Source organism: Mycteria americana, chromosome 6, assembly GCF_035582795.1.
Source record: "Mycteria americana isolate JAX WOST 10 ecotype Jacksonville Zoo and Gardens chromosome 6, USCA_MyAme_1.0, whole genome shotgun sequence".
Classification (NCBI taxonomy): Eukaryota; Metazoa; Chordata; class Aves; order Ciconiiformes; family Ciconiidae; genus Mycteria; species Mycteria americana.
The window spans coordinates 26,573,999-26,589,226 of NC_134370.1; the positions used below are offsets into that span (position 1 = coordinate 26,573,999).

The 15,228-nt window shown below is 36.2% G+C and overlaps 1 protein-coding gene across 1 annotated transcript in view; it reads left to right on the forward strand.

Annotated features, from left to right (window-relative positions):
- LRMDA (leucine rich melanocyte differentiation associated) overlaps positions 1 to 15,228 on the forward strand; it is a 696,410-nt gene that overhangs the window by 566,126 nt on the left and 115,056 nt on the right. Inside the window, exon 6 of the mRNA XM_075505150.1 lies at positions 14,226 to 14,310. Coding sequence (XP_075361265.1) covers positions 14,226 to 14,310 — 85 coding nt within the window. The remainder of the gene's footprint in view (positions 1 to 14,225; positions 14,311 to 15,228) is intronic.

Here is a 15,228-nt window from a genome sequence, read left to right on the forward strand (position 1 = left end):
AAAGGTTGCCATTGTAGACCAGTGGTCCTATCTGTATTTTATTGCGTGATGGCTTTAATGCAGTGGACTCGCTCTCGTATTATCATGATGATACAGCACAAAACTATGAGGCAGTAGGTCTTTTGTCACAGATCTGTTAGTGTTTTTTTCAGTTTGCTCATGACTAAAAGTACTTTAAAAACCCATTGGACATTTGACAAATACAGTAAATTGCACATACAAGCTACTTCAGCAAAATTATCCCTAGAAATACTAGGACGGTTGTCATGTTTGAGTTACTCATGTGACATTTTCTAACTGGAGTTGTGTTTTGTTTTGGTTTGTTTGTTGGTTGGTTTTTTCTTATTTTGTGCGTGTGGGGTTTATTAAACATAATTTTGTACCCTCTAGTATGTTCTGAAGGAAATGATACTTCGTAGGTTAGCCCCCACAGTAAGCAGTACCCACACTAGCTTTAAAATTCAAACCTTTCATTAGCTTACCTTTTCCACTGGCAGATTTCCTTACATTCTGAAATCCCTCAAAAGACAGTGTAGAATGTGCAGCTATCACATAAAGTTGATTTTATGTTTTCCCAGTCTTAAGCTACTTAGTGCAAATAAAATTCTGTGCTAGTCAGCCCAAGATGTGTTACAGCACTGTTAAAGCCCAGGCTGTTAATTACAAATGTTTTGCACTGTTTGTGCGATGCACTGATTTCTTGGAAATAGGTTTCCTTCGGCAGTATGGAGTTTTACAGTACAGTCAACAGAATGTTGCAGAATAGCAATTACGAGAATAAGGAGAATGCACAAGCTATTGGAGTGAACGCTTTAATGCTGATACATTTTTTCTGATAAAAGCAACTCAGATAAGAGGATATTCAAGTTATTGTAGCAATTAGTTTTTCTAAGATGTCTATCTATACGAAATGTTTCATGGTAGGAAAAAAACCCCGAACTCTGTAGTAGAATACAAAGTTTATTACATTTCTAGACTACATTATCCTTGTCAGCTAGATTAAAGCATTCTCCTAGTTTCTGTCCTATATTACCATAACAAGTGAGGAAATAATGTAGTGTTGTTACACAGAGCAGCTTATAAATTTTGACATAAGTGTGAGAGAAATCACTTGAAATGTGAAGCAACCAAGAGGAATAATTAGGAACAGCAGAATGATCTCAGTAATATGACAACAGTTTCTAAAGCACCCCACAGGATTGAAATCATCAGGTTTGCTTGACCTATATCTTTAATAATACAGCTCATTGCCCTTGTATTGAAGCTAGAGGGTAGGACAAAGTATGAGCTTTATCATGTTTTAGGAGAAATTGCAAAAAGTTTATTTATTAACACAGTGCAAAATGGCCCATTTCTATGATTACCAAACAGGAAAGCAAGTTGGGCCACAGTTCACCACACAGAACACTTTATAGTCAGGCTTGGCTGGCAAAAAATATTATGTAACACTCAAATAAGATAAATGGCTGCATTGGCAGTGGAAATAACCTTCTGTTTAATTAGAAAATAAGAGCTATATGGGACAATAAAAATGGTTACTGCTGCCCTCAGTCACTGTTTAATAAATATGATAGTGCTGAAGATAATGCTAAGTGTTATTTATTTGTGCAATATCATGGGCTCAGTAATTGTTCATGTTCTTGATAGTTACCCTGCATGTAGAATGAGCCCATTTCACATTTTCTTTGTTTAATTCTTAAGAAGGGAAGAGGATTTTTTAAACTTTTAAACTGTTTTTAAAAGCCAAGGATGTGTGATCAAAGTTCATTCATCTCTCAGTGGTGCTGTAACCAAACTACTAGTTTTCTTAGCTTACTTTCAGAATAATTAAGCTTTGAAACTAATTGTTTCATACTTTGCAGGCTGGATTGTCTATCTGCTTTGGATATGTTGCTATGTCTGTGAGAGGAGAGCATAATTTGAATCTTTAGCTGTCCATTTCATCAAGGCTGTGTTTATAATTAGTATAGTTCTAAGGTCTGATTTTAGCATAGTTTTACCTTCCTGTGGCTTCATTTGGAGCTTTAAGCACTAAATATGTTCAAATCAAGTCCTGCAGGGCACGGTGTGGAAGACTGATGATTTCAGTGAGGGCTTCTCTCTAAAGGGAATAGTTTTTACGAGTAAATTGAGCATCAAATTGTGTTAGGTGCATATGTATCAAAAGTTTCCTTTCTCTGTAGAGCATGTTTATTAGATATGGACATTGTTGCTGGTTTCTCGTATTTAGGAACATACACGTATTTATCAAACGCTTGACAGAAAAGCAGGGCATGGGATGCATTTTGCAATCTAATTTTAACAGGCTTGGTATCCCAGCCCTATTGCTTTCGGTCACAATCTTTCTATTTTGAATCTACAGTAAGTACAGGGATTTGAAAAAGGATATCAAAGACTTTCCTTGGTTTTATCCAAGGGGAAAATTCAGAAGATGTTTCATCAACAAGTTTTAACCCCTCCTTGCTCCCCTGCTCCTCCCCCCCCAAATGTAGACTGTACGTCAAGAGGCAAAACAAAACAAAACAAACCCCCTTTTCTTCACACAATTCACTTTAAGCTTCAAAATCCTCCAAAATCCCCAATCTCCCTTTGCAGTCTGGTTCCCACTCTCCAGCTTTCCTCATCTCCCTCTGAAAGAAAAAAGCTCTTCTTTAAGGGACTGATAGGTTGTAGAGCGATGCTTAGCAACAACATTCCTGTGCCTTAAGTAGCTGCAAGCCCCTAGCTGAACCCTTTGATGTGACTGTCAGGGCAGATTTATTTTGTTTTAGCACATTGTCTACTTGTCCAGATGTATCAGGAGATAAAAAGGAGTCATGTTTACACTCTTTTTTTTTTTTGGGGGGGGGGGAGGAGATGTAATTAAATCGCATTTTTGATGAATCTCTGAGAGATCGAGATGAAGAACACAGGAATTGGCCTGAATATAGAGGAGAAACCCACTTGCCTGCCCTAACACCTGACATTGTGGGAAAATGAAGTGTAAAGCCATAGCACAATGTGTTGATTTGGTTCTGCTGAAGGCTTTGACTTTGTGTTTTCTCATGTGCTGGTAGTTCACGAGAATCCAGAAAGGCCTATTAGAAAGTAGCGGTTGTGTACCATAGACTCTTTCCTGTGTGTCTTATTTAATAGATTCATTTGTCCAGGTTGAAAATAACTCTGTTTTTCTCTAGAATGTTAATGTTACAGATAACATATCCCAGAACTTCTGGCTGTGGTAAGTGGCTGTCAATCAAATACTTAAAAAAAAAAACTAATTGAGCCTCAGTGATCTTGGATAAACAAATATGCAGCGTAAGGCAGGCCTTGCTGAATTCTCCCAGAGAACAAATACCACAGATAAATCCATTTTTGTTTATTTGCTTTTAACTTGCACATTTAGCAACACCATTCTGAGCTCTATTAATAACCTGCGGTGTGCAGTGACGAGTCTGATTCCAGCATTCAGTATGCTGTGGGTATGCCAAGTGAATAAAATGCTAGTTTTAATCTGCTGTTACAAAAGTTACTCTATTTGCATTTTAAATAGGTTACACTACAGCACCCCCTTCTGCTGACTAAGTAGTGTGACAAGAGGTTTTAGCTGCAATTCAATTTTATTCCCACACGACAGGATGAAGACGCCTTGAAAGCATTTTTAACCTTCCCATTTCTTAATTCCTGTGCCTATTAAGCAAGGAGATCAGTGCAACTCAACAGTAGTCATTAAACTACTGTTATCTTACAATTTTAGCTTTCATTTTTGCAGCATTGTCCATACTTCTGAAAAGATTAAGCAAGCAGGGGACAACAGAATGAATAGCAAAGAAAGTAAACCCTCTAACGTTGCAAACAATTATGCTTGGTCAGTGAAACATATACGCAGTTCTGCATTCCTCTGATTGTCATTGAATGTGTTTGTAAGTGATGATATTATGTTACTGATTTAATTTACGGAACAGTCTCCAAGGTTCCTATCCAAAAAAAGCAATTTACCTTGCTGATTCTGTCTTCGCTTTTGAAGAATCTATGGACATGAGATTGGCAAAAACAAGTGTAGAAGTTCTGAATCGTCTATATTTCAAAATACAGGTCTATGAAAAGTAATAAGTAACTGTATTGTATGTAATGTGTATTTGAGTTCTGCATCTGTGTTTATATATAGCTTGTATACTGTTGCTATGCCATAGCATAGCGTAAATCTAAGTAATTACTCCAGTAGTGCTGTGGTTTTTAGTTGTGATGTAAATGGTTGAAAAATATTGCAGGGAATGACTGAAGGAAACTTGGAATCTAATACATTATCAATGTACTTCCCTTCACATAAGTGACTTACCTATGGTTTTGCACCTTCTGTTGAAGTTGTAATATCTAAAAACTGAGTACTGTTCTTTCATTCCTTCAGAGCTGTTGGGCGATGAGTGAAATGCAATAAATGGCATGTTTGGGCATTGCTGAGGTGGGAACTTAGAAAAAGGTTAGCATCTGCTAGCATCTAGAAGTTCGTTTGTGGTTCACTTTACAAGACACCTCAAAGAACTGTTGTCTATGACAACTCAAAATTCTCTAGCAAGAGTTGCAGAGTTTTCTGGTTTGGGGTATGACAGGCTTATTTATGGGTTTTTTTCTTGCACTTTATTTTACTAGACTGTAAGCCCATTGAATCCTGCATACTGTAAATGAAAAGAAGGCAGCATGCGTTCCCAGCAGGTGAAGAAGGTAAAGATGCTGGTAAAGAAACGCAAAACAAAATGTATACTTCTTGCTTGGACTTACTTCCCCTAACTCAGACCAGGAGTCAAGACCAGCAGATTTTCCTTTATTGTTTTATACTTTTGGGGATCTTTTGTCAATTTCCTGATTTTCATTAATACGAGTCTAAGAGAAGAAAAAGCATTCAAAAATCTGTTTTAGGGATGAGTATGATTTAGCAACTTTAAATTTATTTTGTAGTGTGATTTTAAATGGATTTATTCTTATTTTAAAACCTAGCATTAAGTTTTACAGTGAATAGATTGCTTGTTGGATTATATTAATGGGTATTCCTTTCATTCACTGTTGTGTTGCTAGAATGTTTAAGTGCTCCTTTAGGGACAGATCCCATTATCTACCATAATGAAAGATACTGAGCCACTTGAGCAGTAAGGTTTAACTCATCACAAATGATAATATTAGAATCTGGTATATGGTTAGAGAGAGGTGGTAACAGTGAAGTTACTTTCCTTCAACTCATTAAACTGAACTGGGTGAGCAGCAGAACCTCTTGCATCCTTCTGCTTTTAAATGTAGGTAGCTAAGATACGATTTTGAAAAAGATACAAGACAAATACCATGCAATAAGAAGTCATTTTTTTTTCTACAGAGCTTGAAAAAGTAGTGTTAAAAAGATGCTAAAATTCTTGGCTTTGAGTGATATAAGTTGAAAAAGAATGATCTTGGAAGTCAAAAAACCTAACGGGTGGTTTTGTATGCTATATGTTACAGTAGAACAAATCAATTCAGGCTCCTTAGATGCAGTCGTTGCCTTGTGATTATATTTGTGTAAAGTCTTGGAGCCTTTGATCAAAGAAAGGCATTTGTGACTAGGTCTAATCCAAGCTCTTTAAGGTGTTTAACTTGTGCGGGGGGGGGAAGAGGTTGATAACAGCTGGGATTTAAATTTAGTTTTGCTGAACTTTTGTTTTGAAAGGATTTCTATTATACACTGCTTCCTTTTCCATACAGAAGATGGATCATTGAGTAAACCTAAAAGGGAAAGAGGATATGGGAGGAAATGGGTGGGGACTTTGAATTAATCTTCTGAAGAAAAATGTTTGATCAGCGGGTAGGAGAGGATGAAAACCTCTGATGTTGACAGCAGGCAACTTTCTGACTAGTGTGTGATTGACAACTTTGATGCTCCAGTGGGGAGCGAGTGTCCAGCCGTGCTCAGGCATCCTCTGTCTGTGGGTGGTAGTGTTAATAATGTGGCAACTGGAAAGATTAATTGTGGACAAGCAGCAGGATTACGAGGAGGGCTTCACAGGTCTAAAAGGAACAGTGGTAGGAAGGCCTCTGATCTGTCAGCCCAAAAGGAAATTAGTTAGGGCAGACTGGAGCAGGCTTAAAAAAAAAGGGGGCGGGGGGAGGGGGAAGATGGAGTAATGGGAGAAGGGAAGCATTTAGGATATTAAAGCAATATGAAGAGGATATTGAAAAAGGTCATAAGGGGATGGGGCCGATGTTCTTGAAAGACCTTAATACACTACATCCTTTTACAGTACACGCAGAGTTCAGCTTGTTTTGCAGGGAACTGCAAAGTGACTTTTGTAGTGGTTAGAGCTGCCACATTAGGTAAAACCTGTTACTTGTTTTGAAAACGAACCTGAGTATAAACCCAAATTAAGAATTTTCACAGATCTCTAAATGCAAAATATATAGGAGAGAATTTATTTAAGCTGTTCCTGCAAGTTACTAGCTGCTGTGTGTTTTACTTCCCACCCTTTTTGGTAGAAGTAGGGATTTTGCCAATAAATTCTGTGTTACCATTAAAGAGGCCATTCATCATGCTTACTAATGTTATTAATCAAGATACACCACAGTACTCTTAAAATGAGATCATTTTGATAAATCATGTATGACATGAAAAGACTTTATTCCTTTTAAGTGCAATTTAGACTGTAATTTTTTTCCTCATTTATGATTCATGGGAGAAACATGGATAAAATTCCCTTGCACATTTACACCTTATCTTCAGTAATAATTCAAAACTGCTCTTAGATGAATATTCAAGGTCTGATTCACCAAAGCTGAATGCCAGCTCATTATTTTCTGGCATTCAGTAGTCCAAAAATAATGTCCATATATTAGGTGCTTTTCACAATAGTTGAATTTGGCTGCACACCAGACATATCGATTACACTCAATTAAGCCTAAATGCATAAGAATTATCTGATGTTCATTTACATTTTTGATTCAGTTGCACCCTGCTTTCAACCTTGCAATTTAACATTAAGCGAAAACCAAAAGGTAAAGTAAATTCAAGGGAGAAGTGATAATTGCTCTTATATGAGAATAAGGGAAGTATATTCTGAAATGCTTTGGATCTTCTTAAGCTCCACTACTTCTGTTAAATAAGCAAAATTCTCTTGCCTTTTCTTGTTAAAGGTCATTGGAATTGGAAGGCCACCCAAAATGCAAGATCACTGTTCTCCTTGTCGTCCTAGTACTACAATAAGTTTGCCTACTCTATTAACGGCATCACATATGAAAATAGGCTGCTAAAATGTCTGGAATGAGTATTTGCTAAGCTCAAAGTCACGCTCTTGATTATAGCTGAAACACTTGTGTTATTTGTTGAATTTAAAAATGTTAGAAATGGGTTGCAGCATCCTTTGTTAACATAGGCATAAATATTAGATAAATTTTTGTTTATTCTTGTGTTTAGAAATATAAAAAGGAAATGTCTAGTAGAGAGATTTAATTTGGAAAGCAGAGTCATTTAAATTTTACTGTTTCTCAAACCATGATTCAAAGAGGATTGGCTTATCTGAATTACAGCCCCCCCTTTACGTCCTTCAGCAGCTGAAAGTATTTGAAGGAACATGTGTGGTTGCCAAAAACAGCAGAGCATTTGTATTTTTGAACCATTGGTCTCTACAAATTTGTTTCAATGCAGCAGTTGTACAGTATATGCTGATACTACACAGGATGTTCCCTTACTAGTACAATCCAAATATTGGGGGGTTTATTCCTTGAAAAGTGGAATTTGGGGATTAAACAAATAAAACTTTTCTTTAGTCTAGTTAGATTCCCAAACTCTTGAGAGCCAGTTGCCAGTGTGTGGTTGACTTCATTTTACTCTAAATGTTACAAAGTGTTATTCTTTTTTTTTTTTTTTTCCCTTCATGCTTTACTTTGTGTTTGCATACTAGAAAAACATTTTTCACTTCCACATCATACTAAAAGTTATGCATCACAGACTTAGAAGGTCAGACTCCTGATGATTTTTTGAAAAATTATTATTATGAGTATTAGATTAGTAGGCAGAAGCATAAAGCCAAAAAAATCCCTTATCCTACCAATACCTGCCCTTAAGTTCCTTTCTTGTCTCATGAATTCTCTTTATTTCCCTAGGAAATTCTTTCTAATGAGATACTTTTATAAAAAGAAATTAAAATGACATATTAATTCAGAGTAATCAGATTGTGTTTGTCTTCTTTATTAGGACTGGTTAAATTACTATTTTTAATTTTTTTTAAAAATGACTGCTGATGAAAGAAAGTCATTCAGATCTTTGTGACATTCAGAAAAATATGAGAAGCACAGTTAGTTTAAGGCATGAGACTGAGACAAAAGTGGGCGATACCCTTTTCCTTCCTTCCCACCTTCCATCCAATACTCGTCTGCTATGTTCTTCTATTTGTCAGTACCTTCTATAGAGACCTTCTATTTTTCAGTACCGTGGTCAAAAGTCTAAAACCAGATTTTAAAATAAATCACTGTTTCTGTGCCGGGTTAGGGGGTCATCTCAGTAAGCCGGTAGAGATCAGGCAAGTTGTGATAACACCATGCATTTGTTTCCCCCTGTCCCCCTTAATTAAAGTGACTCTAATTTATGCTGGAGGTTTAGTAAAGGTAACTGCTAACTCATAGTTAACTATGCTTGGCCGTGGAGCAGGGGAATTGGGAAATCCCATTGCATCAAGGAAAGTTGTCTCTCCGACATAATCATGCCATGCCACCTGTTGGTTTTCCAGAACGTAACAGTGTACTGGGATCGGTGGCAAACTCAGGCTGGCCCATTTGAGACCTCTAGGCTAGTTCACATTTAGGGAGGAGAAAGCAAGACCTTATGTAGCCTGCCATATACAGTGGTCCTGACGGGTCCTGCTTTTGCATATTTTCTAGTCTCTTTCTTTATCCCTTCTTTCACACTTTATCCCTTTCTTTCACTGGCTGTATGGTTCCTGAGTTCATAGAAAATACCTTGTAAATAAAGTTGTACTTCCCTAACCATTCCCTAGGATGGAATGGTTAAGGACTTGGTGTATTGTTGCTTCCTGTAGTATTTTCTGCTATCACGGGGCTCTCAAAAACCTCACAGTGAAATCAAAGCCCCATTGTGCTTGGTGGTCTGCAAACTCACAGGAAGAAACAGTCCCTCTAAAGTAGTGTTTTGATACTCTCTGCAAGCATGTCATAAATTCAACCCAAAATAAATACATTTAAATCTTTTTCTGTTATTAGACAGACTATGTTCCTCATCACACATTTATACATGATTTGTATATATATTTAATCTGTAAACAATTCATTTCTAGTTATGTCTAAAATGTTGGGGAAAAAAATCTTGAGGAGGAGTTCCATGGAAAGTTTCTGTACATTTTATCACAAATGTGAACAAATCATGATGGTCCAATATACTTATGGGTTAAGACATGTGGGTTGCTGCCATCAGGGGTTGAAAAGGGGTGTTACAAAGGGGTTAAATCAACACATTGCTGACATATTGGTACACAGATATTTAGGCAAGTTTTCAAAATATATATAAATTATTGAAGACTGTTGCCATTGTGTCTCTTGGGGAAGCTATGTGTGCCCAAGAGATCCAAAATAATTCCTTAGCCTAAGTAGATGTTTATGCAGACATTTCTTAAAATTATAATAAGCCATTTATCTGTTAGGTATGATTAATTTTAAGCATTGAGTGCATTTGAGACAGAATAAGCTTGTCAGGAAAATATTACTGTTTGTTCACATAAAAGGAAATGTTTTTCAAAAGCAAGTATGTGTTGATCCTTTAAGTTGGAACTATACCACAGATTGTCCCATTAATCATATAACTTTCTGGAGAAATGTTTTTGTCAGTTTAAAAAATAGATAATGCAGTGACTTCCTTCATTCTTAATTGTAGTGTCCCTGTGGATATATTAAAAATCTTTTGAAATAAATCATACTTTCTTACTAAATCCAAGTTTTGCATCTGATAATGTGATATGTACCATTGGGCTGATCACTGCAATGTCACAATATTGTTTCCCATTTTTATTTGAATGTAAATCACCAAATGAGAAGCAACAAGCTTTCAAATTGCTAAGGTCATTTCTCTGTGACCTTACTAGATGACTTTGACAAGTGTTAAAACTGTGATGAATGGAAATAAACAGCAGTATCACAGAACACAAGAATTCTTGGTAATTGTGGGTCAGACTTAGAGAGTGAGTATCATGCTGTCCCCAAGAAATTTGCCTCTTCATCAGTTCCCTGAAAAAAAATGAGTCACACTCTGAAATGCTGGAGATTTGAGATATTCCCATACTAGATGAGAAACATGTTGGAGAAATCCCAAACACTTAAAATCTTTCTAAGGTAACAGATACAAGAGAATCCTTAGTCTATGTCTTGAGCTCCACAGTAAATAATATTTTCTTAATTATTTTGGGTTTTGCTACCACATCTCATTCTGCACTCTACCATCTCTCTTTTGGATGATGTCTTGATCAAACTAAGATTTCTCTTTCTGACATCCTCTGAAAATATTTTGGAATTAAATGTATTTAGCTAAGGAAATCTTCCTTTGTATGTATGTGTGTATTGAAAAATTTTGCTTACCACATCTTTCCGGAAAGTTCATTGTATATCTATTGAACCCTTGTCAGGAACATGCCAACATGCTGCCATTCTTCCTGTATTGTAAAATTTGTCAGATATAATACATTAACGGCTACTACTGTTACTGATGTGTATAGGTGTGTAAAGAATTTGTGGCATGCCTTAGAAATAAGGCTAAATATTAGTAGAGAAATACTAGGATATGAATACAAGCTATGTGACACAAATAGAAGAATATCAATTATCAATGGGTATTGATGATATTCCATTATAGCCAGTATAGCCTGATATCTAGCCACATCTTGCTCATCAACAGAAAGTAAAATTTCCTAAACAATAACCATTGCTTTAATTAAAATGACTCAAAGTTTAGTGGGGGGTGGGGGGTGTTGGTTGGGGTTTGGTTGGTTGTTGTTTGTTTTTTTTCCTACCGCAGCTCCTACAGTATCTGTAATTTTGATGAACATGGTTTGAAAATCTGGTACTCTTTTACAATCTATTCAGTATCAAGTACAACAATTCTTAGCTCGGACAAAGCTTACAGGTTAATATGAAGACAGAGATACCTCAGTTTAGCAAATGTTTGGTTATGTGCATAACTTAGGCTGTGAGTAGTCTAACTTTTTTGGCCTTGTAACTTTTATACCTGGTACTATGATATACTGCAAAATTTGGATTACCGTAATGCTTGCAAGAATACAAGCTTCTCCTGTAATACTACTGTTAGAATTTCTTTACTGAGCTATTTGGTGACCTGTTCCTATAAAACTGAAGCTACCACCCATTTTAAGCAGCTCTCCTCAAAGCTATTTGTATTTGTAGTTACCTTCCACTGCAACAAGAACTTCTGCTGCATGTATCACCAATACTTGAAGACATAACTGTCACATGTCAATGCTGTCACTGTCAAAATATTCCTGTGAATATTAAGAGTAATGCAATCTATACAGATCTCCTTGGAAAATAGCTTAGGGCCAAACGTTGGTATGGGGTACGGAAAACAAATAGCTGTCTTTCTGCTGGTGCACTGGCTTACTCAGAAACGTGATTCAGAACTCCAGCCAGTGTTTGCAAAACAATCCTAACCCTGGATGATATTCCATAGAATTAAAGTTGCTCTAACTGAATGCTTAGCTCAAAGGTAATGAAAACTGTTCTATATTTGACAGGGAATTATATACCATACATAAAATAACAGCAAAACACCAATAAACAAACCCTCCTGTTCTTGCTTTTCCTAAAATTGGAAATAAAGCTAAATTGCCCCTTCACTCCAATATCCTTTTTAGAACCTCTTGAATTTTGCTCACTCAGTGGTATATTGCTGAAAAGGCAAAGTCTCTTCCAGTAATTTTAGGAAAAGCTATCATCAAGCTGTCAACAGTCTCAATTGAGATTAAAAGTACCAAAGAGAAACCTTCACTATTATCAGAGTCCCAAATAAGTACACTTGAATAGACAGATAACATCTAGAGTGTACAGTATGAGACCACTTATTCCTCCAGCTTTGGGAGTGATTTACAGGGATGAAGTCTTATGTTAAATAGTTAGTGACATTTTTCTGCTTGTCTTACCCAGAACAACTAGGCCCAAAGAAAACATATAGTTGAACAGATGCCTGTTCGTGGAATTCATTTCAGATGTTACATTGCTGGGTGTTAGGGGCATCTGTCTCATCCTCTGAGATGCTATGTGCCCTCAGCTCATATTGGTCATCAGAGGGAAGATTTCCCATACTTCATAGTCCAGGGTAGATTGAGCTGCGTATTTACAATTTGCTAAAATCACAGGATTATGCACGTGAGCTGAAGGTGAGAGTTCTGTCTATAACATTACCTCTCTGAAAAGGAGGGTATGTTTTCACTGGTGAGAAAACTGAGCAGGATTTTCTAGATTTTTATTCATATTCGGTAAGTAGCATCCTTGCTGTTTAGGCAAACCTGTCTCTGTTAAGATGTTTGTTTTGATGTATGATGTGTCTTCATGTTATGACCTGATTTTTGCTAGGGACGAAAATGGGACTATCGCTATGGTCTGACATAGAAATTGACAGCTGGTCTCCAAAAGCAAAAGCTTAGTATACTAATCTACTCAGTCATTTACCTCTTAAATTTTGATATATTATCATCTAGGAGTCTGACAGCTATGACAAAGAAGATTTCTAAGTTACAGCCTTTAACAAACTATTACGATGGTTAATTTTCATTATTGTGTATTTCTGATTGTTGTTCTCAGGTTTAATCTGGCAATTAAGATTTGAATTAGTATTTAAACTTTTTCTTCTCCAAAACATTATAGCCCTATTTTACACTTTTATCTTAACCAGACATTGTAAATCTGGTTTTGAATTCATTTCAATTAAAAAAAAAAATGTTGAGGATATGATCAATTACAAGATAAGAAGTAAGATTGAGATGGATTCTTTAGATTGACTTTTGCAGTTTATATGCCAATAACATCATTAGGGAACAACCTGCGTAGAAGATAGCAATTATTTCCTCAAGACTCTCTTTAGTAAATTATCATGAGATTCAAGAAATAGTTTCACTTTTGTATTTCTTCTCTTTATTTGCCTTATCTTTTCTATTAGAAATTATCATGTAACTTTCAGTGAACACTGTTCTTTGTGTCTTCTATTAAAAGCCATCATCTTTTTATGTATGTTGGAATGGGTAGACTGTAAACACTCCAGAGCAAACTCTATACCTGAAACTGGACATGTCACTACCATGATATCAATCCATCTAACTTAAGCTAAATTTTAAAAACTGTGATGATGATTCATCTCCACCAACACAATCCTATATTTTCATATCTTCTCCTAACAATGCAACACTGCTGCTCTATAACTAAAAGCAAGATGGTAAATGTGGCTTGTCTTGGCTTTATATTACTCCTTCCTTCAGACAAAAGCTCCAACTGGATGAAGATTAGTTTATTTCAAGCTGTAGCTCCACAGTCTAATCTTTTTATATCAGAATCACAGGATCTTGAAATTTTTATTATGGGAAAAGATTTGGGTTTCCCCTCTTCTCCCTTAACATTTTGCTTTTAAGGATTCTGAGCAAGTCTTCTTGGTACTTACTTCTTTAAACCCATTAGACTTCTGGTGTGGGTTTTAAGTGTTTATTATTAACAATTCTATATACTTGTCTACTTTTTTGCATTATAGACATTATAATATTTAAGAGATCCCTTCATTTAGCTCACAGGATAGTAGAATGGCAGAATCTGTTTTTTGCTTAGTTTTGAAAAGTATGGTATCTTATCCCAGCTTTCTATTTTCTGTTTCCTTTCTTACATATGGACTCACTCATGACTTCTTTCAGGTAAATATTATTCTGTTTCACCGAGAGGAACATTTTTAACATTGCCCAAGGATTTCCTGATAAAGATGATAATTTTTTGAAGCTGTGAGCTGTATGAAAATATTCTTTTAGTAATGATACCTAATATCATTGTGTAAACTCTTGTGAGTACAACTACCTTGAAGGATTGCAGGCAGCCTTTACAAAAACAAATTAATCCTCCATGGCTGGTGACTCTGTGCACCTGTAACCACATCATAGAACTCATGTTGCAGGTGCAGCATCGTTGCATAATCATTGACTTTCACTCAGAGTACTGATAATATTTGTTTTATCACACAGGCCTCCAGTGATACTGCCTCCACCTCTCCAGAGCTGCACTATACACCTCTGCCTTCGGGATCCAGAGACCTCACCAATCACAGAGGTATAAACTAAACTTTTGTTGGTATGAACTGCTGCAAGGTGGTAAGCTTTGCTTTAAGGCCTTCTCTGTATTAGTTACGGCATTGGCACTTTACAGAGAACACTGGGCCTTTCAAGCACTAGATGAGAAAACCACACCTGTCAAGAATACAGATTTTAACTTGTATTAAATAGGATTTAAAGGTAGTCTACTGGGAAAGCAAATAAATCTATGGATAATAACATTCAGTGATTTTTTGTGTGTGTGAGAGAAAAACGTAAAGAGATTAGAGTACTTAAATATTGCTAAGTAGGTGATTACATGCAGCATTGGTAATTTTGAGAGACTTCGTAAACTTTCTAATATTTGTAAAGAGAGAGCTTTGTGGCAGTTTAACTATTTAGGGCTGTAATTTTGAAATGTTAACACGTTTTCATTGCAATAAAAAGGGATTCTTCTGTGTTTTTCAACGTTAAAGGTGGATCAGTGCTCAATTTCCTTTTTCACCAATCCTTAGAATTTAAAAAGCACCTTGGGCAAATTCTCAAATTCTTTCTGCATACCTATGGAGCAAAAAGTTCAGGGAACAGGTGAAAGACTGAAGCAGTCAGCAAGGGTGCATTCCAAGCTCTTTCACCTTTGTTCTAAAAAGGAGAAATTTATAAAGTTTGACGTGTTTTTCAGCTTAAAATCAGATCAACGATACTCTTATTTATTTCCTACATTACACATTGATTCCATGTTGATCATGTAAACCATTTGTGTAGAGGCAGGTTTTGTATAGGATACCAGAATCAAAGTCAGTCTTACATTTATGAATTGATGGTAGCGTAGTTTTAGTGTATGTTCAAATTCTGCAGCACTGCAGGAGATTGAGGCAGCATTAGTAGAATGCCTTATTACTTGAAACCTTCTGAAAGAATCAGGCAGACAATGCAA